A 25780-nucleotide genomic window follows, 5' to 3' on the forward strand; every position below is an offset into this window, starting at 1 on the left:
AGTTGTCCAGTCGCTTTCCATTAGTATCGTCAGCTCCGGTCAGTTGATTGTCGTCGGTTGGTCAGAACGGTCGCGCGTGCCATTTTAAAGTTGAAATCAAGTTGTAACAAAATGAGCTATTCGCTATCAACGGTTGGTTGGCTCGGCGTGGCGTTGCTCCTGTCGGTGGCCTTGGCCGGACTTCATGCGGTCGAATTTGAGAATTGTGGTGCGTATTGTTCCCGACGGAATTGGTTACGGTTGAATACGATCAATGCAGATTTAACATATGGCAAACAAATTGGAGTTTCACAGAAATTGCGCTGCATTGAATGTTTTGTTTTGTGATTAATGATTATGGCATTGCAATGCCCTGGAGTTTTTTTTTGTTGCTTTTTGTGTGACTCGAGGCTCTTCCAAAAACGCCCAGCGAGCAAAACATGAAATTTTGGTTTATCGAGACTTAAATAAAAAAAAACTCAAGGGTTTTTCAATAAGACTATTTAAATCAAATTTCACGTTCTAAGGCCGTCTCTCCGGCTGGAGTGCAATTTAGATTTTGTCCCGTCTTATGAATACCATGTTCAAACCTTATAAAAGTCAATTTTTGCCAGTCGGGTAGGGGAAAGTGGGGCAAGTGTAACAAGCTAAGGAAATGCTCGTTATAACCCATTAAAAACGTTAAAAAATCTGTCGGATTTTTTAGAATCATCTTATTCTAGGTCTTGACTGAGACTTTGATAGAACAAGTTTAAAAAATAATCTGTTTTTGAATGTTTAAAATTTATTTTAAAATTTTTGATTTTTCGTACGTTCTACTCAACTAGTGGGGCAAGACGAACAACCCGTTGGGGCAAGAGGAACAAATCATGAAAAAACATGCTAATTTACTAACAATTGAATTATTACCACTAAGATACATCAGATTAGGATGTATTTGAAACGTTTCTTTCATTTTTAGATTAAAAAATAATATTTTACTAAAAAATTTACCGTTTTTGCGAAAAAAAAAATATAACTTAGATGATAAATAGTAAACTTTCATAATATTATTATATCGTGTATGGACAATTTTTTAAACAATTATTTATCAGTTTTTAAGAACTTTTATGTATTTTTTTCACATTAAAATATGTTCCTGCAGCAATTCGTATTTTTTTCCACACTAAAAATCCGTATGGTACACTTGCCCTAACAAAACACGATTTTTTAAAAGTTCTCTACAAAAATAACCAAAACATAAATCATACTTTATAATAGGGGAAAGCGGGGCAAGTGTAACAAGCTAAGGAAATGCTCGTTAAAACCCATTAAAAACGTTAAAACATCTGTCGGAATTTTTCATAATCATCTTATTTCAGGTCTTGACTAAAACTTAGATAGAACAAATTTTGAAAAAATTCTGGTTTTCAATGTTAAAAATTTATTTTAAAATTTTTGATTTTCCGTACGTTCTACTCAACTAGTGGGGCAAGACGAACAACCCGTTGGGACAAGAGGAACAATGCATGAAACAACATGTTAATTTGCTAACAAGTGAACTGCTATCACTTTGAAACATCAGATTAGAATATATTTGAAACGTTTCTTTCATTTTTAGGTTAAATAATAATATTTTACTAAAATTTTGATCGTTTTTACGAAAAAAATAATAACTTAGATGATAAATAGTAAATTTTCATAGTATCACTTTATTTTGTATGGACATTTTTTTTTAACAATTGTTTATCAGTTTTTAAGAACTTTTTTGTATTTATTTCCCAATAAAATATGTTGTTGCAGCAATTCGTATTTTTTTCAATACTAAAAATCCATACGGTACACTTGCCCCACCTGAACAAGAATTTTTAAAAGCTCTCAACAAAAATAACCAAAAGTTAAATCATACTTTCTAATAGGTGCAAATCATTCATTGGAACACTACTAATCTAGGAAAAATAGCATTTTGATAAAATGAGCCTTAAAACGAACCCTAAGCCTTATTTTGTACTTTCCAAATATTATAAGGAAACAAAGGTTTTGAAAAAAACTTCATTCAATCTTATGCCCCGTGGCGTTTACGTCGTTTCGGCGGTTATGTGGTAGTAAAATCAGCTAATTGCATTGCTAGCAACAATTCCTCGTACTGGAAATAATCAAAATTGTAAAAATTACGGCCTTACGAGCGATTGTTCCTCTTGCCCCATATGGTCGTCTTGCCCCACCTTCCCCTACTCATTTTTTATTTCTCGCCTAGAACCGGCAAGCCAGCGGCAAAGTTTAAATGCGTCTTCTAAGATTTGTGTATGTTTGGAAATCAAAAATAAAACAAACCACAATTTTTTTAACTTAAAAGTTCTAAAATTCAGAAATTCTGTAAATATAGGGGAACAGCATCTAATTCCAGCGTGCCTCTAATGTTGGCAGGTCAGAACTTTGACATCCAATTAAAGCTAATTAAAAGCGTTTTCAACTGAAATCCAGGGATAAATAGCTCAATAAGAAGTGAGCAAGCAAGTTTCTATCAAAAGTTTTGCAAAATTAGTTGTTAAAATAGTGAAAATCAGCAAATTGGATGGAGTTAGGAGCGAGTGCTTAACCTGCCAAACATACGAGAATTTCCCCTAATACTCAAAAATTAAAAAGTTATGCAAAATAGAAATTTTCAAATTTCAAGATTATGAATTCAAAAAAATCTATCATGTGCTTTCATTTTTAGACGAAATAATAATATTTTACTAATATTTTAGGCCGTTGCAAATATTTTTTTGAAGATTATGTCCCTCGACTCTGACCAAAGTCGAGGGGAGGGGGGCAAACAAATAAAAATGTATAAAAATTGAAATTACGAGCCATGGTTTCAACATTTTAATGAAAAAAGTGTTTTAAAATGCATTATATACCTGTCCAGTTGTTTTGCCATCATTAGATTCCAAAATATCTAAGTATTGACGAAAATTTTATTTTTTGCGAAAAATATTTTTTTTGCTGTGCTGTACATTGGAATTTTATAAAAATTCAAAACATTTTTAAACAAGCCCAAACATGCTAAATATGATTATCAATGCAGAAAAATGCATTTTAGATTGTTTTCAGTTGATTGGACTACTATTTTCATGGAAATTTAGAGGTTTTTGGAAAAAAAATTTTTGCCCCCTGATTTTTCAGACCAGGGGGGCGACATAAACTTTGAAAAATATTTGCAACGGCCTTTATTCTTTTTTTTCCAAAAACCAAAATATTTGGAAGATAAATGGTAAATTTTAATAGTATCACTATGTTTTTTTTTTGTATTTATTGCACAATAAATAAGTTGTTGCAACAATTCATATTTTTTCCATACTTATATCCATATGGTACACTTGCCCCAACAAGGGTTTGTAAAAGCTCTCAACAAAAATGTCGAAATGATAAAACATACTTTATAATAGGTGCTAATCATTGGTAGAGACACTACTGATTTAGGAAAGAATAACGATCGTACGTGCGATTGTTCCTCTTGACCCGTGTGGTCGTCTTGCCCCACTTTCCCCTACCTATAAAGAATATATAAATCTTCTGTTTTTTACTTTTTAATTTTGTTACTTGTTGAAAAATCATTTTCATTTTTTTTTTGCATTTAAGACCATTTTTTTAAGGTTGTGAATATTTGAAAAAAATGTTATTAAGGGGTTACATACATGTAGAAAATCACAAAATTTTATATTAAAGAATATTTGATAAATTCGCTCAAAAGATGATTATTAATCACTCCTGAAAGTTTCATGAAGATATTTCATGATTAAACTGAGTTAGAAACGATTTTAGCTCAAAATTTTGCCATGCGCAAAGCGGGCTGCCAAACTTTGTTGGCGTTTTTCTCTAAACCACGAGTTGATTTACAGGTGCCACGATATCTCGAGATGAGATGGACCAAATTGGCTGAAATTTGAGGTGAAGACTTTCGATGAAGCCCAATTTTAAAAATTTGCTTTTTAAAAATATACAAAAATCAAAAACTAACGGTTTTTTATATGAAAAACACAAAAATATTTTTATCTTTTTTTTAAATAAACTTTTTAAAAATCGGGCTTCGTCATGCACACGGAATCGGTTTAACGAGTCTTCACCAAAATTTTGAGCCGATTTAGTCAAGACAGTGTTGAGGTATCGTGGCACCCGTTTTTTGAAACTGCTAACTTGAAATTGCTATATCTCGGCAACGATGCAACCAAATATCTTCAAATTTGTTTTGAAAGTAGGTGAAAATGTATATTTTAATGCCATGGAAAAAGAATTAAAAAAAAGTTGAAGTGTGTGCTCATACTAACTTCTGACATTTTGCCGATATACATGTATGTAACCCCTTAAAATTCATCGTCTATTTTTGGTAATTTTATGAGTTTAATTTTTTTTTATATTTTTGAATTTTTTTTATGTTTTGATTTTTAGTGAAAGCAAATGAAATTTGTTGTGATAAGTGAAGTGCTTCTGGGGACGCGCAGTCCTGTTTTCTCGCGATAATTTTTGTCTCTTTTGTGTCGCTGTTTGTGTGCATGGGGTGATTGGTCATAATAATTAAATAATGCCTTCATAAGTGAAGTGCTTCTGAGGACGCGCAGTCCTGTTTTCTCGGGATAATTTTCGTCGTAAATGATCGTAAAAAGTTATTCTAACTTTCAGTTTCAGTATTAACTCATCAAACTATCGATTTTGTGAAGAGTAAAGCGTCATTCATTTACTATTTTTGAAATTTGCTCGCGTTATCTAAATTGTAAAAACAGTAAAAATATACTGATAAGTCCAGCCCATATCATTACTGCTCGGCTGGCACGCGTACGATATAAATAAACCATTTTAAATGATCAATTATCTATCTTTCCGCAGCCGGCTGCCTAAGATTTAAAAAAATTCAACCGATAAACAAAATGCTCATGGTCACATCACTGCCACTCGTGAATCCTGACCTCATACCCATCTACTAACCCACTCAAAACTCATGTGATACTTTGTCGGAGAAGCAGTCGATTGGGCGGTCTCTATCACTCAAGTATCGGACTAACATTCCAATCCACTTCCCCGTGACCCTACCACTGGTCGTGGCCGGCGCCGGTATTGATCAGCATGATAGGGGCCTTTGAGAAGTTGCGAAGTGAGGAAAGATAGCACCCACTCATCTTCCACGGCTCGTGGATGTAACTTCTGGAGGTCCTGGTCAGTAACGGAGTAGCAACTGCGGGTGGGCACCTATGCTTATGCTTATGCTTATGCTTAAAGCAAATGAAATTTGTTGCATTTTTTATGAATTCAAAAATTTGTTGAAGATCTTTTCAAGATTTTTGTTGTGAAATTACAATGTAAAGTAAAGCAAAAAACTTGACTACGGCAAGAGTAAAACAAACTGTAAACAATATTAGCACCGGACTAAATCTATTAAATTTTATGCCTTTTTCTTAAAAAAAATATATTTTTTTGATTTTTTATTTGTTGAATATAATTTTTCAAGTTTTATGAATATTTGCAAAAGCCTATTTTTTAATGTTTTTAAACATTTTTAAAATGTTCAATAACTTAATCGTTTTTTGCACTTTGTTTTTGATTTTTTTGTTTTTTATTTCACTTTTTAAACACAGTGCAAATTCGATTATCCAAAAGGCTTGCAAAAAAATTACTTCGGATAATGTAATGAAGAAAAAAATCGTTGTTTATTTTTGTTTTCCGATCGAGTTTTAGTGATTTAGTAAATTTAGTGATTATTTTAGAAAAGAAATTTGTTTTTGCTCGTGTATTGATTTTTCAAAGTCCCATACGAATCATCAGATAATTGAACTTCGGATAATCGAAACCTCAGGAAATCGGGATTTCGGATAATCGAGTCCGGATTGTATAAAAAAAACCCGATTAAAAAAAAGAATTTTAGGACTTTTATTTTTTCAGATTCGTTCCAATTTGTTTTAAACCTGCCCGAGCAGACGGTAATAACAAAATGCATGCCATTTCAATAACAAATACTGTTTAAATAACAGAAAGTGTTATGGAATCTTCTTGAAAAATCCATTTTTGCATTAGAGTTTAATAACAGTTTATGTTATCATAACGAAATTTGTTATTGGTCTGATATTGGTTGAAAGCCAAAACAACTTGGAAATAACATTTTTTGTTATGGAAGATTACCGCCAACTGTTATTTGAATGGTCGGATTAGTCGTTAAAATAACAAAAAAATAATAACAAAGATTTGTTCGAAGAATAACAAAAAATGTATTTAGTCTTTTATTAAAATAACAACCTAATAACCAAAAAGTCATAACGGAGAATAACAAAACTTGTTATAAATAACATAAAATGTTATTGGCCTAGTATTTTCAAATATCAAAAAATGTTATTCTCAAGTTATTTCCGTCTGCTCGGGTGACCCGAAATGTATCACTAGCTTGATCACACAGGTTCAAAGATCTTTAATTTATTTATCAAACGAAAAGTGTGAGAAAGTACAAATTTTGGACATTCTATTGAAATTAATCACTTTTGACTTTTTTCCCTATCCCTAACCCAGGTGACGAGAACACGATCGGCAACTTTAGCCTGGTGGAAGTATCCAAGTGCGAGCTGGACAAGCCGGCGTGCGTGCTGCGGCGGAACACGAACGCCACCATCGCCATTACCTTCACCAGTGGTAAGTTTGAAGCGCCGCTGTTCCGAAATGAGCGATCCGAATCTTAAGTGAATAATTTCACCGCTAACACTACCAGCGACAATTAAAACAAGATCAGCTCGTATCAGAGCGCCAGAGCTAACTGACCCAGTTGAAGTGGCATTGGCAGTGAGTGCGAGGGGGCCTTTGTTCTGGAAGGGCACGGTTATTAATTTGCTGATGGAACGAGGCGAATTGAGTGCGTCTTTTACGGGAAGCTTTCTTTTGTGAAAAAATAGTTTTACGGATTTTTGATTTTGTTTTTTTTTTATTGATTATCTTCTTTCAGTTCGAAGACATGTATCACATCCTGTAGCATATTTGTTTGATTTTCTATCGTATATTTCAATTCAATTCAATTAGTTTTTATTAGTAAATAATCAATTCACAATTTCGTAATTCTTATAACCTAATAGAGTTTTGGAGTTCCTTTCAACTATGATTTGAACTATAATTCATTTTGATGTAATTGGATATTCTAACAATGGATTTGGCAAGAGAAGGAAAAATTAAAAAAAAACCTTCTAGATTTACTAAGGAAAATGATAGAAATAGAAAAGCTTAAAACTAAATCACAGTATGTTTTGTCCAATGACGTCGAAAAACTTCGCTGCACAAGGCAGCTTATCCGTTGTAGATGTACTTCATCATCAGCTCACTGAGAGCTTGGAATTGTTCTGCCTTGTTCCGGCAGGCATGGAAGCGCGTGAGCATCTCTCCAGCAAGAGCGAAAAACTCGGGAAGCGTGAAGAGGTCATCTCCGGTGACGTCTGCTTGTCCCGGTGAAGTACCACTCCCAGAAGCGGCTACTCTAGCGTACGAACCTCCCCAACCGGGAGGGAACGCTGGGTTGGTCGATGGAACCGCTCCGCCGCCAGCTGCTGCAGCGTTCGAGCTCGATGTCTTTGGAGGTTGGCGGGACGCTGGCGCTTTCTTCTTCTTGTCCTGCTCCTCGAGGTACTTTTTCCGCGCGGCACAGCCACGGAAATTCGCCGTGTGGTTTCCACCACAGTTCGCGCACTTGACGCGCGCTTTGTGCTGCTGGGCGTTTTCCCCCAGCTGGTCTTTCCGCGGAAGATTGCACCTTTCGGTGAAGTGGGTCTCACCGCACTTTACGCACCGGGGTGGAAGATTGCAATTTCTGGAACCGTGTCCGAATTTCTGACAGCGGTGGCATTGAGCTGCGTCGGCCGGATTCTTCGTATAGAATCGCCACGTCACAAAGAAGCCGTCCAGTGCTTTGATCTGCCGTAGGTCCTGGATTTTGACGGACCCGCGATCGAAGTACAGGAGGTACAAGGTGTACGTACCTGTCACCGTAGTCGATTTTGAGAGCACCTTTATCTCTCGAGGCTTTACCTTGACGCCCGTCAGGTGTTCTTCCAGGTCGGAGATCGGGCGGTCCGGATATCCCTGAAGGACGATCTTCACTGGGACCTTCTCTGCAGGATCAAATGTGAAGAATTTGAAGTTTCGCAACTTCAACTTCTTCACCACCAAGTCGAAATGCAGCTTCTTGTGGGTAATCACTTGCACAGAAGTTTTGCTGATTTTGAGACAATATTGGAGTCCCTCAAGCAACTCGTCAACATCGTCAGCCAACGTATCCAAAACAAAAATTGGAGGTGGACGTCGTTCCTTCGGAGAGTTACACTTTTTCTGCTTTCCTTGCTTGCGCGCAAGTTCATCATCATCATCGTCGTCGCCAGTACTGCTGCTGTCACTGGCGGTGTTGTTTTCTTCTCCACTCAGCATCTCAAATTCGTTGCTGGTGGGAACGTTGGAAGTGGTTGTTGTCGTAGTGCTGGTGGACTGCTGCTGCTGCTGCTGCTGCTGGCCGGAAGTGCTTCCGGATGCCCGGGTCGATTGTCTCGTCCGTACTGGGGACTCACGTGGACGGTATGACACGTGTAAAAACGATGGATCGGTGACGTCACTGGGCACGCTCCCGTGCGCGATGGCGGTCGATGCGGCGTTGGTGTGTTTACCTTTCTGCACTCTGCCGGTAGATGAACTTCGCGGGTTTTTCGAGGCCGCACTCGAACTGCCACGGCCACGGCCGGCCCTTGGCATGCTGGAGCAGCAAACTCGCGGGTAAACACGGTTAATTACGGCGAAAAAATCGAAAAGTTTGAGGAGCTCCGAACAGTTGACTGTTGCTGGCTGGTGTTGCCAGTCCCGATGGTATCGTATATTTGTCAATAAATATTTATATCAAATTTGAAAAAAAAAAACTTTGGTTGCTAAACTTGTTTCCTATTCGTTTCTTAAATTCTGTTATACTCATGCTTAAAAATGGTTAAGCTTAAACAACAGGCTTAAGTTTTTTTGCACTGTAAAGTGAATTTTTTACATCTCAAAAATTTTGTTTTGTTTTTTTTCCTTTTTCTGTTTAGCCTATGTGTTGCTTTCGAATGTTTGAGTTTTAAAAGCTGCCAAAACATCATTATTGAAGTTATTTGCATATATCCATCAATACTATGTAGTACCTAATCTAATCTAATCTAATCTAACACAGACGCAGCCAGTCCGATGAAAGCATGCTGGAAAGTCTTGTGATAAGATTACGCCCCAAGCACTTTTCTTGTCAATATTAATAATTGCAGTACATCCGAGAACACCCGAAAATGTATTGCAAAAATTAAAGCGGCCAGCCCTACTGCGTTGTGTTTACCGCAGAGATCCATCCATACTACGTAGTACCATAAAAAATACTCTAAATTTAGCAACAAGTTTAACAAGTTCCTAGCGATGCTAGGAATGGTTTGAATTTACAATTAATTAGGAATACTTTTCTGGTACACGGAATGTAAATCCCATCAATATCGATGGTCACTCCCTGCTAGAAATTAATTCGTAAAGTTTAATCTGTTGGTCTAATTAGTGCTAGCCTGATATCAATTTTGTACTAAACAATTTGCTTTCAGTTTGCAGTGAGTAGATCCAAAGGCTAAATTTTACTCAGAAAGTAGTGTGATGGTCTAACGCCTTCGGCATTTGGCACTTTACTTCGCCCCTTACAAACATCCTTACAAACGGTGCACAAAGTACACTAGCGCGACAGACGAAAGGTTTGGGACGAATTGAAATCATCACCAAAAACCGTGAACGGTTTCACCCGAGGGACGTGAAACTGGCCTTAATGTATTTAATATTCGCATTTAATACATTAACGAATTAAATTCCACTTGTCAACCACACTTGACAGCGCTACACCTGCTTTCGAAACTTTTATCTGTTTTGCGTCTCTTTCACGCGCTCGCCTGTCAAATTTATGTTTATTTGGTTTTGCTCGAAAATGTATCGATGCCGTTGGTTTTTTCGTTTGTTTAAAAAAAGTTTGCGTGAAAGTTTCCGGAACGAAAAAGCGAAATCCCGGTCCCGGTGGAGGATCAAAAAATGGCCTGTCGTCCACTTGTACAACCGGGATACGTCGACTTGGTTGATGTCGGAACGGCAAGATCGGCTAAATCATGGTTCACCGCATCTTTTCGAAGAATCGACAGCTTGAGAGATTACTGCGGAGAGTTGCAAAATGCTTTGGAACTTCGACAGAGCTGCTGGACTGAAAGAAACTTATACAATCTGAGTCAATTTCATAAAAAAGATGCTAAAATCGACCCCAAAGAAAACATGCAACTCCCAGTTGGAAGAATCGTTTCCGGAAACGAAACCGCTGGAAAATTTGTTTCCAAGGACGTTCCATTCTCTCCGATGTCGGCAAAGAAAAGACTGATTGGTACACAGCAAAATGATGAATTCTTGTTGAATAATAATTAAAACAATCCACGCCTAAATCTATACACTCTAGGATGACGACCGCCAAGGCAAGGTTCCCGGTTTAAGATCTCTCACCGACGGAATAGCAACGAATCACAAGCGCAAAGTTAACGATTATCAAAGCCTACTAGAAGCTGAAGTTTTTGAAACCTTCATCACCGGAAGCCGTAGTAATTGTTCTATTATTTCAATAAAATAAATTGTTCGCTCTACAGCATTGCCTTGGCGTTCTCAATTGCGAGATTTCTACTCGAAACTAGGTGTCCGAAGGCTTGATTGTTGAGGCAATTGCAAACCTCTTTTTACACCTAAGCTTCCATCCACCCCGGGATTCGAACTGACGATCTTTGGATAGCGGCTCCTACTGGCCTATCAGCGACTCCACCGAGACAGGACCCAAGGACTCAGCTAACGACCTAACCTCTAGGGCCAACCGGGGCCAGCATTCACTCCCCCGTCCGACGGAAGGCGTGATCAGACAAATCTCGTCTCGAAAAATGCCACCGGGATCGAACCCATGCCAACTTGGGTGAGAGGCAACCACGCTCACCACTACACCACCGGTCCCGGCAATGTAATTTATGCCAAGAATGAAATTCAACTTTTTATATTTTATTATGAGTTTATTTTAATTGTATAGATTGAATAAAAAAGCAAGATTAACATCAGTCTAAGTGATCTTTATTTTTACACGACTCACACAAATACGGCGGAGAAGTCGGACTGACGTTACTCGCTACTGAATCTTACATTATTTGTGTTGTCAAACGGCTGCCACATGAACACATTGGAAAGCCAAAATATCTGGAGCATGGAAGTGGTCATCTGAACCGACAAAAAGTCTCACTCCCAAAATCCATCTAACTCCCGCTGATCATCACGGCAACTATAAAAATCTCCACCGAGGCGCTTCTCATCATACTCCCATCGAAGGATTTCTTTCGATTTTTTGGTGCACGCAAAAATCCTTGTCCAGGTTGTTCGAGTTTTGGACGCATTTGGTGAAGTCCCTTCCACCGGAATATTTATTTTTCTTGTCGGACGCCGCTTCTGCGTGAAGCTCTTCAAATCCACTAGCGTTTTTATCCTAAAATAAAACACAAAATTACAATCAAACTTATATGATTTAAAAGTTGAGTTTAGAATCAAACCAGCTGAAGTCGCGGTTGGTGGGAGATTCTGCCAGAAGGGACAGAAGGATTGAGAACCACCCAGGATTCCACAACCTTGAGGTCTCTCGGTTGCATTTTCACAATGGCCAGCTGCAGCACACCATGGTTGTAGGTTAGATTATTCCATCTGCCGTGTTGACGCCAAAGATCTTCGCACCCTGTGAATTGTTACAAATCTATTTTTAAAACAAAACGCACACATCTCGTCAGTTTCCGTAGCCACTTTACATCTTAATATTCGAAAGCCAGGAACCCGGGTCACGTCCAGAACAAACAAAGTTGGCTCTCCTTTCCGGCTTTCTGCTGCTTGCTGCTCATGATGACGACAAAAATCCTCAACTAAGCAAAACAAAAATAAACAAGCTCGCGCGATGTCAAACTGTCAAGTCCGAGTTCAAACCAATGTGGTGTAAAGAGAGGTGAGCGTTGTTTCGACGGTAAACAATCGTTAATGTATTAAATTCCGACCGTTAATTAATTAAATTATTTAATTTCTTACTATTGTCGCGCCCCTCGGTTTCACCGCATTCTCAATTGGTTGGCCTTTAAAATAGAAAACCAACGCAACGATTAAAAAGGTTACCAATCCACCAATGGTCAACCGGATCCACCATTTCTGTTGACGATAAAAACGATAAAAAATAATGTGGAACTAGTCTTGATCAAGGAATGTTTTTTTTTACGAGCATATACTTACGCCACAATGCCCGCTTTGCTTGTCCGTTGCCATACCAGATTGCTTCGTGTTCCTCCTGGTTGTTTGGGTGCTGCTGCAAACATAAAATTACATCTTTAAGTTGTTTTATCAATTATGGTACAACATTCGCAAATTTTAGTTTTGATTGACTTTGGCTAGAACAGCTTCAGAACTGTAATGGATTTCCAAAATGATGACTTTTACCACTGAGCAATTCTCTACGAAATCGGATTTTTTTTAATTTTAGTTTTGTATTTTTTAATCCGGCTGAAACTTTTTTGGTGCCTTCGGTATTTCCAAAGAAGCCATTTTGCATCATTAGTTTGTCCATTATCAATACTGATTTTTTTTTTCAAGAAATCGAAATATTGGTCGCAAAATTTTTTTGACTTAATTTGTTGATGTAAAATCAAATTTGCAATCAAAAAGTACTCCGGTGAAATTTTGATAAAGTGCACCATTTTCAAGTTAAAGCCATTTCTAGGTAACTTTTTTGAAAATAGTCGCAGTTATTAATTTAATTAAATTAGTGCCCATGTTTGCCCACTTTGAAAAAAATATTTTTGAAAAGCTGAGAAAATTCTCTTTATTTTGCTAAGTTCAAAAACTTTGTTGATACGACCCTTAGTTGCTGAGATATTGCCATGCAAAGATTTAAAAACAGGAAAATTGATGTTTTCTAAGTCTCATCCAAACAACCCACAATTTTCTAATGTCGATATCTCAGCCATTAATGGTCCGATTTTCAATGTTAAAATATGAAACAATCGTGAAATTTTACAACAATTTTTTTTTAAATCAAGACTAACATTTCGAAAGGGCCAAACATTCAATATTACGTAAAATATTGTTTTCGAAAAGATCGGAAAATTTCACGAATACTTCACATTTTTACATTGAAAATCGGACCAGTTGCTGAGATATCGACATCAAAAAATGGTGGGTTGTTTGGGTGAGACTTAGAAAACATCAATTTTCCTGTTTTTAAACCTTTGCATGGCAATATCTCAGCAACTAAGGGTCGTATCAACAAAGTTAAAAAAAAAAAACAAAATATAGAGAATTTTCTCAGCTTTTCAAACATATTTTTTAAAAGGTGGGCAAACATGGGCATTTATTTAAAAAAATAAAAAAATGCGATTATTTTCGAAAAAGGTACAGTCATCCCACATATTCGGAACACCCACAAATTCGGAACACTTTTGTGATGATTTGTCAATAGTATGCCAAATGCAGCTTTTCTCTCAACCCTACTATTTTTAGGACCCTTATTTGGACATTTTCTTGCTATTTCAATAGTAAAAGTAGTACTTTTTGAACAAAAAACCTCATTTCAAGACTATTTTATTCTGAGCAGCAAAACGCTGCCTCCAAATTGCCTGTTCCATGATTGTGGGATGTTATTGTGTCTCCCACAATTGTGGAACACCTGCATTTTTACTGATATTTTCACAAAAATGTCATTAGACCATTCATAAAACATAACTCAGCTTGAATTTCGTTGGTTTCAGTGCGTGAAGTCATTATTTTGTAAAACATATGTACTCATGGAGGGAACCAAAGTTTGTTTACTTTCGTAAGAAAAAAGTGTTTCGAATTTGTGGATTTCTAGGGTCAAAGTTTTTCTTCAAAAACTTGATATAAAAGTTAAAATTTGCTGTTGTTCGTTACAGCATTCGAAAGATCGCAAGAACAGCTTTAAAATGAAGGTAAAAACGAATCATTAAGTTCAATTATCGATTTGCTATGATTTTTTGAACATTGGCCGATCTGTAAACTGTTCCGAATATGAGGGATGACTGTACCTAAAAATGGCTTTAACTTGAAAATGGCGCACTTTATCAAAATTTCACCAGAGTACTTTTTGATTGCAAATTTGATTTTAATCGGAAAATGAAGTTGAAATTTCTTTTGCGACCGATATTTCGATTTTTTGAAAAAATCAGTATTGATTCAAAAATTCATAACTCGGTCACAGATTTTTTGCACATTCTGGAAATTTTTGAAAAGTTGGCATTTGATGTCCCCTAAAACGTATCAAATAATAAAAAATAAATAAAAATAGCGTTTTTTATGCAAATCAAGTATAAGTGACAAAAAGTAACCAATTTTTTACCGTGTATCATTATTTTTTTTGCAGTGTAGTCCTTATCCATATCTACAACTTTGCCGAAGACACCAAATCGATCAAAAAATTTCTTCAAAAGATACGAAGTTGACTTAATAGCTGTCGGCCACCATTGCTAGTACCAACCACTATTGTCTACCTTTCGCCGCCCTGGGCTCCTAAGTGTATGAAAGTATGGCACGGAGCGACGGCGCCGAATACCCATATTTACACAAAGAATTTTAGAGCGCCCGCCGCGGGATTCGAACCGGCGACCTCTGGATTGGAGTCCAGTGCGCGGTCCGATTGATCCACACGGGCGGGACAGATACAAGATTACAGATTTTTGAATTTTCATATATCATTTTTGTATGGACAGCTGCCAAATTTGTATAGAAAATTATATGGACAAACTAATGATGCAAAATGGCTTCTTTGGGCATACCGAAGGCACCAAAAAAGTTTCAGTCGGATTCAAAAATACATAAAAAATCGAATGACCGAAATCTGAGAGAATTGGGTCTAGTGCGTCCATCCCGGGAATTCCCGGGACAAAAATCCCGGGATTTTTCTAAAACCGGGAATTCCCGAATCCCGGGATTTTTTTGTAATTTGTCCCGGGAAATCCCGAAATAATTGAAAAAAAAAACAAATTTTGGTCTGAAAATTCAGATTTGGTTGTAGAAATAGATGAACAGTTGAATACATAGTAAGCGATACGAATTTTAAAGCATTAAAATCTCAAAAAAATAAAAAAAGAGTATTATATTTACTTATATTTAGGATATTAAATTTAAAAAAATATCCTGTTAAATTATTTTTCATCAAATACCGGCAAAATCTGGGGCAAATCAGGACAAATGTAACGAATTAAGACAGCTATTGAAGCCATTTTTTGCATAATTACTTCGGTTCAAACAGGAACAGATCATTATAATTCCTAGTACAGTCATCCCTCATATTCGGAACAGTTTACAGATCGGCCAATGTTCAAAAAATCATAGCAAATCGGTAATTGAACCTCATGATTCGCTTTTACCTTCATTTGAAAGCTTTTCATGCGATCTTTCGAATGCTGTATCGAACAACTGTAAATTTTTACTTTAATATCAAGTTTTTGAAGAAAAACTTTGACCCTAGAAATCCACAAATTCGGAACACTTTTTTCTTACGGATGTAAACAAACTTTGGATCTCTCCAGGAGTACATATTTGTTACAAAATAATGACTTCACACACTGTAACCAGTGAAACTCCAGCTTAGTTATGTTTTATACATGGTCTCATAACTTTTTTTGTGAAAATTTCAGTTAAATTCAGGTGTTTCACAATTGTGGGAGGCACAATAACATCCCACAATTATGGAACAGGCAATTTGGAGGCAGTGTTTTGCTGCTCTGGATAAAATAGTCTTTAAGTAAAGTGTTTTATTCAAAAAGTACTACTTTTACTAGTAAAATAGCAAGAAAATGTCCAAATAAAGGTTGTAAAAATAGTAGGGTCGGCATGCTATTGACAAATTATCACAAAAGTGTTCCGAATTTGTGGGTGTTCCGAATATGTGGGATGACTGTATTCGATTTCCAATTATATTCCTCTAAAATCTCCTGTACCTATTCAGACTGTAGTCCTGATTTTCATCAGTTGGTGGTAGTAACATAAAGATAATTTGTAAAATATGTTTTATATAAAACAAGAAATTCAAAACTTATTTGAATTAAAAATTTAAGTTCATTTAAAATCCAAAGCACAACAGAGGATAAAAAAAAAATTTCTTTTAAGCTATTTCAAAACGGTCGTCCTTGTTTAGATTGAAGTGTAGATTGTCACTAATTAATATTATTCTGCTTATTCTTAAAATCATAAGCTTGAAAACATATCAAATATTATTTAAAAATAGATTTTATGACAGCGCTTAAAAATTTCGCGGGAATTCCCGGGATTCCAAAAATATTTTTCCCGTTTCCCGGGAAATTCAAAACCCGGGAAAATTTGACGCATTAATTGGGTCCTAAAATTAAGCCTAAATTTGTGATATTATTGTTCACAACGATAAAGCTTATTTGTCTGAGTACAATGAAAAAAAAATCAATCAAAAAAAAAAAATAACTTCGTGGCTCTTCATGACAGAAAATGTCCTATTTGACAGCTCGTGCCAAGGGGACCATAGTTGATCCATCGAAAAATGTTGTCTTGTCATTTAATTTTTTTTTGCATTGAAATGAAAAAAGTGACCATAAATGGTGTTTGGCCGTATTTATTATCGTTGTTCATTAAAATTTACTTAGGGCTTTAGGAGCCTATTGCTCCACTACTTTCCATCAGACACACACTAAAAAAAATCATAGTAATATTACATCTGGGAAAGGGGACATCTATTATGTCAGACAAAAATTTACCTCTGAAAATGTGTAATGTTACCACTTTTCTGGTGTAATGTCACCTTTTCAGTCTAAAATGAGGTAAAATTACATCATTAACCCTCTAACGCCCATGGTTGCTTCAGAGCACCACTAATTTTTCACTTCATATTGAAATTTCTCGAAAACTATTGAATGAAATTAACTCATTCTTCCTGCACCGTTTTACTTTGGATGTTTACTGCCTCCAATTCAAATTCCATCCAATTTGGTCAATTCTGTAAAAAATGACAAAGAAAATATCGATTTTGCTCTGGGCGGTAATGGGTTAAAGAGGTAATATTCTACCTTCCCAAATTACAACTTCCAAATTTACACAGATTTTTACTGTGCAGTATACATTTAGCATAGCTCACAGTATTTGTGACTAAAACTCTTCTACTAGTTGTTACAGATTGTACTATTCATTTTTCCAAACCAATCATAATTGGGTCCTAAAATGAAGCTTAGATTGCAGATATTATTGTTTACAGCGATAAAGCTTATTTTTCTGAGTACAATGACCCTTTGTACGACCACAAAGAGTTTAAAATGGATTTTTAAATCAATTTTGAAAAATTAACCTCGCGGTCCTTCTTGACAGAAAAGGTCCTACTTGACAGCTCGTTCCAAGGGGACCATAGTTGATCCATCGAAAAAATTTTGTCTTGTCAATTTTTTTTTTGAATAAAAATTAAAAAAGTTGTCAGAAATGGGTTTTGATCGTGTTTTTTACCGTTGTAGATAAAAATTGACATAGGGCTTTAGTACCCAATTAAATGGAGTGTTACTTTTCATCTGTTCGAGAACATGATTAGTCATGATACACAGTAAAAAATAATGTAAATTTGGAAGCTGTAATTTTGGAAGGTTGAATATTACCGCTTTTGTGATGTAATTTTACCTCAATTTAGACTAAAAAAGTGACATTACACCAGAAAAGTGGTAAAATTACACATTTCCAAAGGTAAAATTACACCTTTTTTCTGACATAAAAGATGTATTCCTTCCCAGATGTAATATCACCATGATTTTTTTTTGTGTGTAGTATTTTCTTCTTTACCTGCCAATCAGCTCGGTTCTGGGCTCCTGCTGTTTGAGGGGCTCCCAAGCTTTCCGGATCGTCCTTCACCTGGTTGCAGCTTCCCGATGCGTTCCCGGAGGCTCCGATTCACAAACACCAACGTCACCCGGAACGTTCGTCTTTTTTTTTTCGCGAATTTGGTCCGAGTACAAAAGCCCTGCGCGGCCGGCTTATGCTGTTTTATTCTGCTTGGACAGAAAAAAACTGACTCAATAACTGATGTTTTGTCGCAAAAGAAAACATTAGAAGTGCGCTCTTTCTAGACTTACGGAAGTTGCGTTTATCGACCTCCCTTAACAAATGTGCTTACAACAGGTTGCACAAAGTACACAACCGCGGCTGCCGAAATGATATCCTGACTGAGATTTAGTTTGTTGAGTTGCGCTGGGTTGCCAGTTTGACTGAACGGTTATTACTTTTGCCTTCCTCACCTCACTGAGGAGAGGCTTTAAAATCACTCGAAAAGTGAAGTTCGAATGAAGTACATATTCATATCGCCTCGATTTGGTGGCAGTTTAGTGAATGTTTCAGTCTTTAGATTGTGCGACCCATCAACAAAAACACATTGCTGGTGTTTGGAGCTTTAGGGGAAGGCTCGCATTCGAGTGTCAAGAAGCAACTAGCGATTTGCCAAGAAAAAAGTTAAGAGTGATATATTTATTCCATTATTTCTTATTTAAGTACGGAGATAGGAAGGAACGCGGTCAAGAAAAGTTGCTCATTTAAAAATTTAAGAGCCCAAAAATATGAGAGTTGAAAAAAAATTAATAAACAATATTCAAATGATTCATTGTTTTTTTTTTTATTTAAAACTATAACTTCTTTAAAAAAAATCAATTACAGCATTATTATATATTTTTCATGTTTCGAACTTCTAGATTTTGACTTTTCGTTTTTGAGTTTTTAACTTTTGAGTTTTTAAGAGCGAGTTTTTCACCAATGTGAAACAGGTCGTATCGAGGTGCTCCGATTTGGATGAAACTTTCAGCGTTTGTTTGTCTATACATGAGATGAGCTCATGCCAAATATGAGCCCTCTACGACAAAGGGAAGTGGGGTGAAACGGGCTTTGAAGTTTGAGGTCCAAAAAACCAAAAAAATCTTAAAATTGCTCGCATTTGCACAAAACTTCATCAATTTCAACTCTCTTAGATGCATTCGAAAGGTCTTTTGAAGCACTTCAAAATGTGCCATTGACATCCAGGATTGGTTTGATTTTTTCTCATAGCTTTGGCAAATTACTGTTAAAAATGTATTTTTTTAAAACCTTAATATCTTTTTGCAGCCTCCAACACCCATACTCCTATAGGTTAGGTATTTTCATGGACTATAAGCCTACGGTATTAACTTTTTGGCCAATCGCAGTTTTTCTCATAGTTTTTCGATTTTTCTATCACAAACATTTTACAACGTTAGTTTTTGCCCTGTAGGCTTCCATAGTGCCACTTTTTGGTCTCAATTTTGACATATTCGGGATTCTCGGAAAATTTCACGTAAGTTAGAAGTGAGTAATTCTCGCTGAAAGTGGACCACTATTTACACAAGGTGCTCAAAAATCAAAAGCAATGTGCTTTTCCAATAGCCCCCACCAAGTTATGAACGAAACCATGTTTGGTTGGTTAAATTTGTCCTCACCTCGGCGCCACGAAGCTAAAACTTTTTTTTTAGTTGGTAATTTTTTGACTTAGGCGCGCCTACAAAATTGCTGATAACTTTGCAAAACTTCAACGAACCCTTGATGTTTAGGGGTGTTTTGGAAAGGAAATGAGCAGAGCTTTCGAATGCACTTGTTAGAAAAATACCGTTCCATACATTTTTTAGCCACAAAACACCAATGTATTTTTAAAAGTCATTTTTGAAGGCCGGCGCCCCGCTTTATCGAAAAACTGACAAATCCATTCGAAAGCTGAGACGATTTTACATTAAGGACCAATAAATCTAAGGTGTATGTTCCTCCTATCTTTTTTAATCTAATTTTGATTCTGCGAGCGCAGCGCTCCGTTCGCATTTCGGGCACCCAAAATGTTGCAATTTGCTTGCCTCATTTTAAAGTTTTGTCAAAAAATATAGAAGCTCACTTTTTAAATGATAGTTTAATGTCCAAGGATCAAAATGCACTTTCGATAATTGACCAATATTTATGTTTTTTGGTTCTTCCAGGCAATTTAGTGTCGAAAAATTGTTTTTTTTTTTACTTTTTTTTTGTAAAATGCTCACTTACAATTGGGTGGACTTTTTTTCAGTAGAACTAATGAATGTAGCATGTAGGAAATTTCACATTTCACATTTCAATTTCAACATTTTTCTCTAAAAGAAAACGTAATTTCGATACTCCAGTGCCAAGATATTTAAGTTTTAGTGAGAAAAAAAGTGCAAATTTTACAAATTTCTCAGATTAGCAAGCACGGCCTATTATTAACATGCGGCATATTTTTTGGAGGCCAGAGTATGGTTTCTTATAGTTATTTTGGTCACTGAATTCAGACCTGGAATCAAATTTCAGATTAACTGTTAAATTTGGAGCCACGCACAAAAGTTATTTGCGGTAATATGCTGTAATTTTAATCGCTAGTGAATTCGGTCATATTTCATCTTTTGCTCACCTTTAATTGATATTTCACTCACGGATTTTTGTGTGGAGACACCCCTAAACATCAAGGGTTCGTTGAAGTTTTGCAAAGTTATCAGCAATTTTGTAGGCGCGCCTAAGTCAAAAAATTACCAACAAAAAAAAAAGTTTTAGCTTCGTGGCGCCGAGGTGAGGACAAATTTAACCAACCAAACATGGTTTCGTTCATAACTTGGTGGGGGCTATTGGAAAAGCACATTGCTTTTGATTTTTGAGCACCTTGTGTAAATAGTGGTCCACTTTCAGCGAGAATTACTCAAGTATTGGAGTTGTAAATTTGATTGGAAAAAATGCCATTTAGAATGAATTAAAATATTTTTTAACAATTTGTCGGATTAGGTGTGAAACGGGTATTCGCCTACTTAATACAGCATTTCGTCGCCATCGTGCTAACTTGTCGTACGTGCATTTTGGGCCAAATTGAGTTAAGAACGCCATTTTGTGCAGCTCACAATGCCTCACCTTTTGACCTTCACAGATCCCCAAAATTCGATTTCAATCCTGAGATATTCAACAAAAACCGAAAAAACTCCGTGCATTTTTGTCACTTTACATATGAAAGTAGTTTCAATCTTGTCGTGCTATGTTGTCACTCCATGAAAATTGATGTAAGTGCGACAAAAGGCCAAAGGGATTTCAGGCCAGGAAAGTCAGGATGCGTTTGTCGCACGTACAAGCTAGACTATCGTAAACATTTTTAATTATAACTCGGGACTCCAGCAACCAACTTCAACCAAACTTCGGGACAATGCACAGAATGGTCAGCCAAACAAAACGTGTTTGTTATTGTTTACATTGCGTGCTCTCGTTTTTGTATATTCAAGGTCAAACATTAAAACCCGTTTTTCTCGGAACGTCAAAATGGCGGGTACGACAAGATAGCACGACGACGTCGATTTGACGTATTGATCACAGGGTAAATAAGATTTATTTCTTTTTTCAAAAATGTTTTATTTAATTATTTTTTAAATCAAATTTTAAACTCCAATACTTCTAACTAACGTGAAATTTTCCGAGGATTCCGAATATGTCAAAATTGAGACCAAAAAGTGCCGCTATGGAAGCCTACAGGGCAAAAACTAACGTTGTAAAATGTTTGTTATAGAAAAATCGAAAAACTATGAGAAAAACTGCGATTGGCCAAAAAGTTAATACCGTAGGCTTATAGTCCATGAAAATACCTAACTTTTGACCTATAGGAGTATGGGTGTTGTAGGCTGTTGCAAAAAGATATTAAGGTTTTAAAAAAATACATTTTTAACAGTAATTTGCCAAAGCTATGAGAAAAAATCAAACCAATCCTGGATGTCAATGGCACATTTTGAAGAGCTTCAAAAGACCTTTCGAATGCAACTAAGAGAGTTGGAATTGATGAAGTTATACGGAAATGCGAGCAATTTTAGTATTTTTTAGGTTTTTTGGACCTCAAACTTCAAAACCCGTTTTACCCCACTTCCCTTTGTCGTAGAGGGCTCATATTTGGCATGAGCTCATCTCATGTATAGACAAACAAACGCTGAAAGTTTCATCCAAATCGGAGCACCTCGATACGATCTCTAGAACAAACCGAGCAATATTTACAAATACTGCCTCTTAAATGTTTGAGTCTTTGAATTTCTAAATTTTAGAGCTTTCTTGAATTTTTATATATTTTGAATTAAGAATTTTTAAACGTTGAACATTTTAAATTTAAAAATGTTTGATTTCTAAATTTTAGGTTCTTTGAATTTTTGAATTTTCTAATTTATTTTCTATTGTTTTTTATATTTTTTTATGTATGTTTCTCTAGTTTTATTTTTTTAAATTTAAATTGATAAATGTCTAAATTTATGTTTATTTTTTTTAATTTTTGGACGTAAATTTATAAAAAAAAATATTTGAAACGGCCTTATTGGTCAAATTTCAGTTGTTAATTGCCTTTCAGCATACCAAATACATTTTCTTAGGATTTCAACACCGCCATTCTAGTCGCCATCTTGGATTTAAACAAATTAAACTGCCCATGTTCTCCTAAAAAATGTCCCATATGCAAAAGCAGCAACAGCAGAAAAACGCAAGAAAAAATTGTGTTGAGCTTCGTGAGAAAAAAAAACTCAGCCTTGGCTGAGAACTGCAGATCGCTGACATGATTGAATCAAAATCTGTTATAAAAGGTGACATATTTTGTAGCACACAGAAAAAAAAATCATGGTAATATTACATCTGGGAAGGAGTACATCTTTTATGTCAGAAAAAAGGTGTAATTTTACCTCTGGAAATGTGTAATTTTACCACTTTTCTGGTGTAATGTCACTTTTTCAGTCTAAATTGAGGTAAAACTACATCATAAAAGAGGTAATATTCAACCTTCCAAAATTACAGCTTCCAAATTTACATTATTTTTTTCTGTGCAAATCTACTATGACAGATTGTTATTCATTTTTTCTCTGTGGGAGTAAAAAATCAAATCAAAGTTAAAAATCAAACCATCCACATTAACCACCCCCGGGTCTTTTGTGGTCTCTATTGCAAGTTTCTGCTCGAACCTAGGAGTCCGAAGGCTTGAATGGGGAGAGCACCCAAACCTCTTTCTACTCCAAGGAACCTTCCACCCCAGTGTTTGAACTGACGACCTTTGGATTGCGAGTCCAACCGCCGCCAGCGATTCCACCGGAGTAGGCTTGGTTTTCTGTGTTGTTTGTACTGTTGGCATGGAGACGACTCCTACACCTGGAATGACTTAACGGCCTAACAACCAAGGCCGGGCCGATGGAAGGTTGGAGCAGATGGGAATCGAACCCAGAATCATCTGCTTACAAAGCGGACAGCGTAACCATTCGGCCACGCACTGCCACTGTGGGAGTATCACATGTAACGAATATAAAATATATTATGAGGTTGAATTTGGAGAACATTTGTAGGTCGCACATTGTTATTAGAAAAAAATACATATAGCTATTTCAATGTAAGGAAGGCACCACACATCTTAAGGTGGATTAATTAACGTTTTGTTTTTGCATTTTGCTTGAAAACAAAGTTTGATGTGTGTGATGTTAGCCCGCAAAATTTGCAGAATACAGATCGCAGCCATGCCAGATTTGCAGAACATTGTGTATTTTTTTTTTTTTGTTCGATGCCACTATCCACTGCGACCAGTAATTAGATCTATTGCGGACTTGCGATTCTATTTATAGAATCACAAAGGCTTCATCTGTTATTAGGCAAATGGGACACGCACACACGCTATTGTTGAGCAAGTGTGTCGAGCCATCCAAAGCCGTAACTTTGCCGCCGAAGAGGTTTGAATGTTTTTTCCTTCCTCTTTGACTCTGCCTTATCCACTCTGTACTGTCCAAATGTATCGCTAGAACCGAAGTGCACATTTACGTTTTACTTATACCCAGCCCCCCAATTTAGAATCTGGTTTCTGAAAACTCGTCCCTTTCAAAGCACATTTTTGCGATCGGGCCGTGGAACTCTGCAGACGCAAATATACAGAGAACAGTTTGGTCCTTTTACATGTGAAGAGTACAGGGGAAAGGATTTGCCAAGCCATGTGGGTTTGAAACCACGACCTTCCACTCATAAAGCGAAACCTGTAACCATTAGACCACAGGAGCTCGGCTATTTGTGTATTTTACAGACATTCCTAGTTTACTACAGATGTATTAATAAGATACAGATTTGTTGCAAAAGAAACAGATTTAACACGAAATTCGTTTAGCTAACTTATAAGAACGCAGCCTAGTCCTCCAACAGAAAGTACCGATGGCCGTTCATTGCGTTAAGAAAGCTGTAATTTTACCGGACATGCAATTTTTGCATGACAGTTGACGAGAATTTAGAAACAGGTTCTAGGGGAAATCTACCCTTTCCAATCAAACACCTATCTTCGTCATATGGAGAGTTTGATGCTCGATTAAAGCTCCAAAAATACTATTTGGGCTATAAACTTACCAGCAACAGCACCGCCTCGAGTAAGCACGCAAATGTATGCCACTTACTGGCCAAAAAGATCACATTTAATGCACTTTTGATCATAATTTGTATTTTGCGAGACCACTTCTCATCATTTTGTTGGCACACACAGTGACACACACGAGAATCCCTCAAACGCTTAATGAATATCACCAAAATTAACTTTTCACTTTCGCTTACTTTTTCACGGCGCTTAAGATATGAAATTGATTCCAACTACCGGCAACATGTTCTTTTGATCATTAGTAAGGCACTCACTTGAAGAATAATCCCGAAAAATGTAATAAATTAGCAAGCGCCATCAAAAAAACAAACGCCCCAAGTCGTTTGACGTTTCAATTTTCACTTTGCATTAAAATCGAAGGCCGAAGAAAACCGAGCGAGAGACGAAGGCAAAAAAGAACAAAGGCTGGCCGTCAACACCACCAGCAGCACAGCCAGCGATGCCAGGAAACTTTCCCTATAAATGCCACTTTTCGTGAGTGTTCGTTTGAACTGTCAGCGCAAATGGCAACACTCGACAGAGTGTTGGAAGAAAAAAGAACTAAGCCGATATTAGAAAAATGGGCGTGGCCCAATGCATTCGCCTCGATTAGAATACCCTTGGGAATTTTTTTTGTTAAATGCTTGGTAAAGAAATAGAATAACTTTTAGTGAAAGTGAAAATAAACAGAAATGTTCACAAAAACTTGCTCTACTCGTTGGTGTACTTGGTTTTAGTAAAATTCAAGGGAGACTCTAGATTATCCAGCATCATTCAAACACGACCGCTTATTAGGATTAAAATGGGTAGATTTCCCCTACTAAATGGTTTTATTTTCTTCCTCAGACGAGGAGGTCACCGAACTGAAGGCGATCGTCCACGGCATCATCCTGGGCATGGAGGTTCCCTTTAAGCTGCCCAACGACGACGGCTGTGTGGATAGTGGCCTCGAATGTCCGCTAGCCGGTGGAACCGAATACCGATACTCGACCACGTTGCCCGTTCTGAAGCAGTATCCCAAGGTAGAATTATGCAAAAAAAAAACCTCAAATAATTCAATTTGTGTCTTTTTCTTTTGCTTCGCAGGTTTCCGTCGAAGTCAAGTGGGAGCTCAAAGCCGGCGACAAGGACGTGGTTTGCGTAAAAATTCCCGCCAAAATTCAGTGAAACCACAATGATTTCCATCTACGTTTGCAATCCCCTCCCAAGTGGAAAAGGGGAGAAAGAAACTGAGTAGCAGCAGCTGAGAGACGTTATAGTGAATTAAATTAGCTTAAGTATGTCCAATAAATGTGGCTTTCTTCATTCTCAAACTGACTGACAGATCCCTTCCAGTCCAACGTG

The 25780-nt window shown here is 36.7% G+C and overlaps 1 protein-coding gene and 1 long non-coding RNA gene across 2 annotated transcripts; both read left to right on the plus strand.

Annotated features, from left to right (window-relative positions):
• The first annotated feature begins 3 nt into the window (after positions 1–3).
• LOC120415200 (NPC intracellular cholesterol transporter 2 homolog a) lies at positions 4–25749 on the plus strand. The gene is made up of 4 exons (XM_039576658.2): positions 4–208; positions 6493–6612; positions 25283–25458; positions 25523–25749. The coding sequence occupies exons 1-4, from the start codon at positions 112–114 to the stop codon at positions 25601–25603; spliced, it is 474 nt and encodes a 157-aa protein (XP_039432592.1). The 5' UTR covers positions 4–111; the 3' UTR covers positions 25604–25749.
• Positions 10231–10624, plus strand: LOC120415203 (uncharacterized). The gene is made up of 2 exons (XR_005605179.2): positions 10231–10369; positions 10442–10624. It is a non-coding gene; the product is annotated as an uncharacterized LOC120415203 (long non-coding RNA).
• Positions 25750–25780: the final 31 nt, after the last annotated feature.

This window comes from Culex pipiens, chromosome 2 (genome assembly GCF_016801865.2).
Source record: "Culex pipiens pallens isolate TS chromosome 2, TS_CPP_V2, whole genome shotgun sequence".
NCBI lineage: Eukaryota > Metazoa > Arthropoda > Insecta > Diptera > Culicidae > Culex > Culex pipiens.

Coding starts and splice junctions, on each gene's coding strand:
- LOC120415200 (XM_039576658.2), top strand. CDS start 112: ATGAGCTATTCGCTATCAACGGTTGGTTGGCTCGGCGTGGCGTTGCTC. Junction 6,613..25,282: donor CGCCATTACCTTCACCAGTG/GTAAGTTTGAAG, acceptor TTTCTTCCTCAG/ACGAGGAGGTCACCGAACTG. Junction 25,459..25,522: donor TTCTGAAGCAGTATCCCAAG/GTAGAATTATGC, acceptor TTTGCTTCGCAG/GTTTCCGTCGAAGTCAAGTG.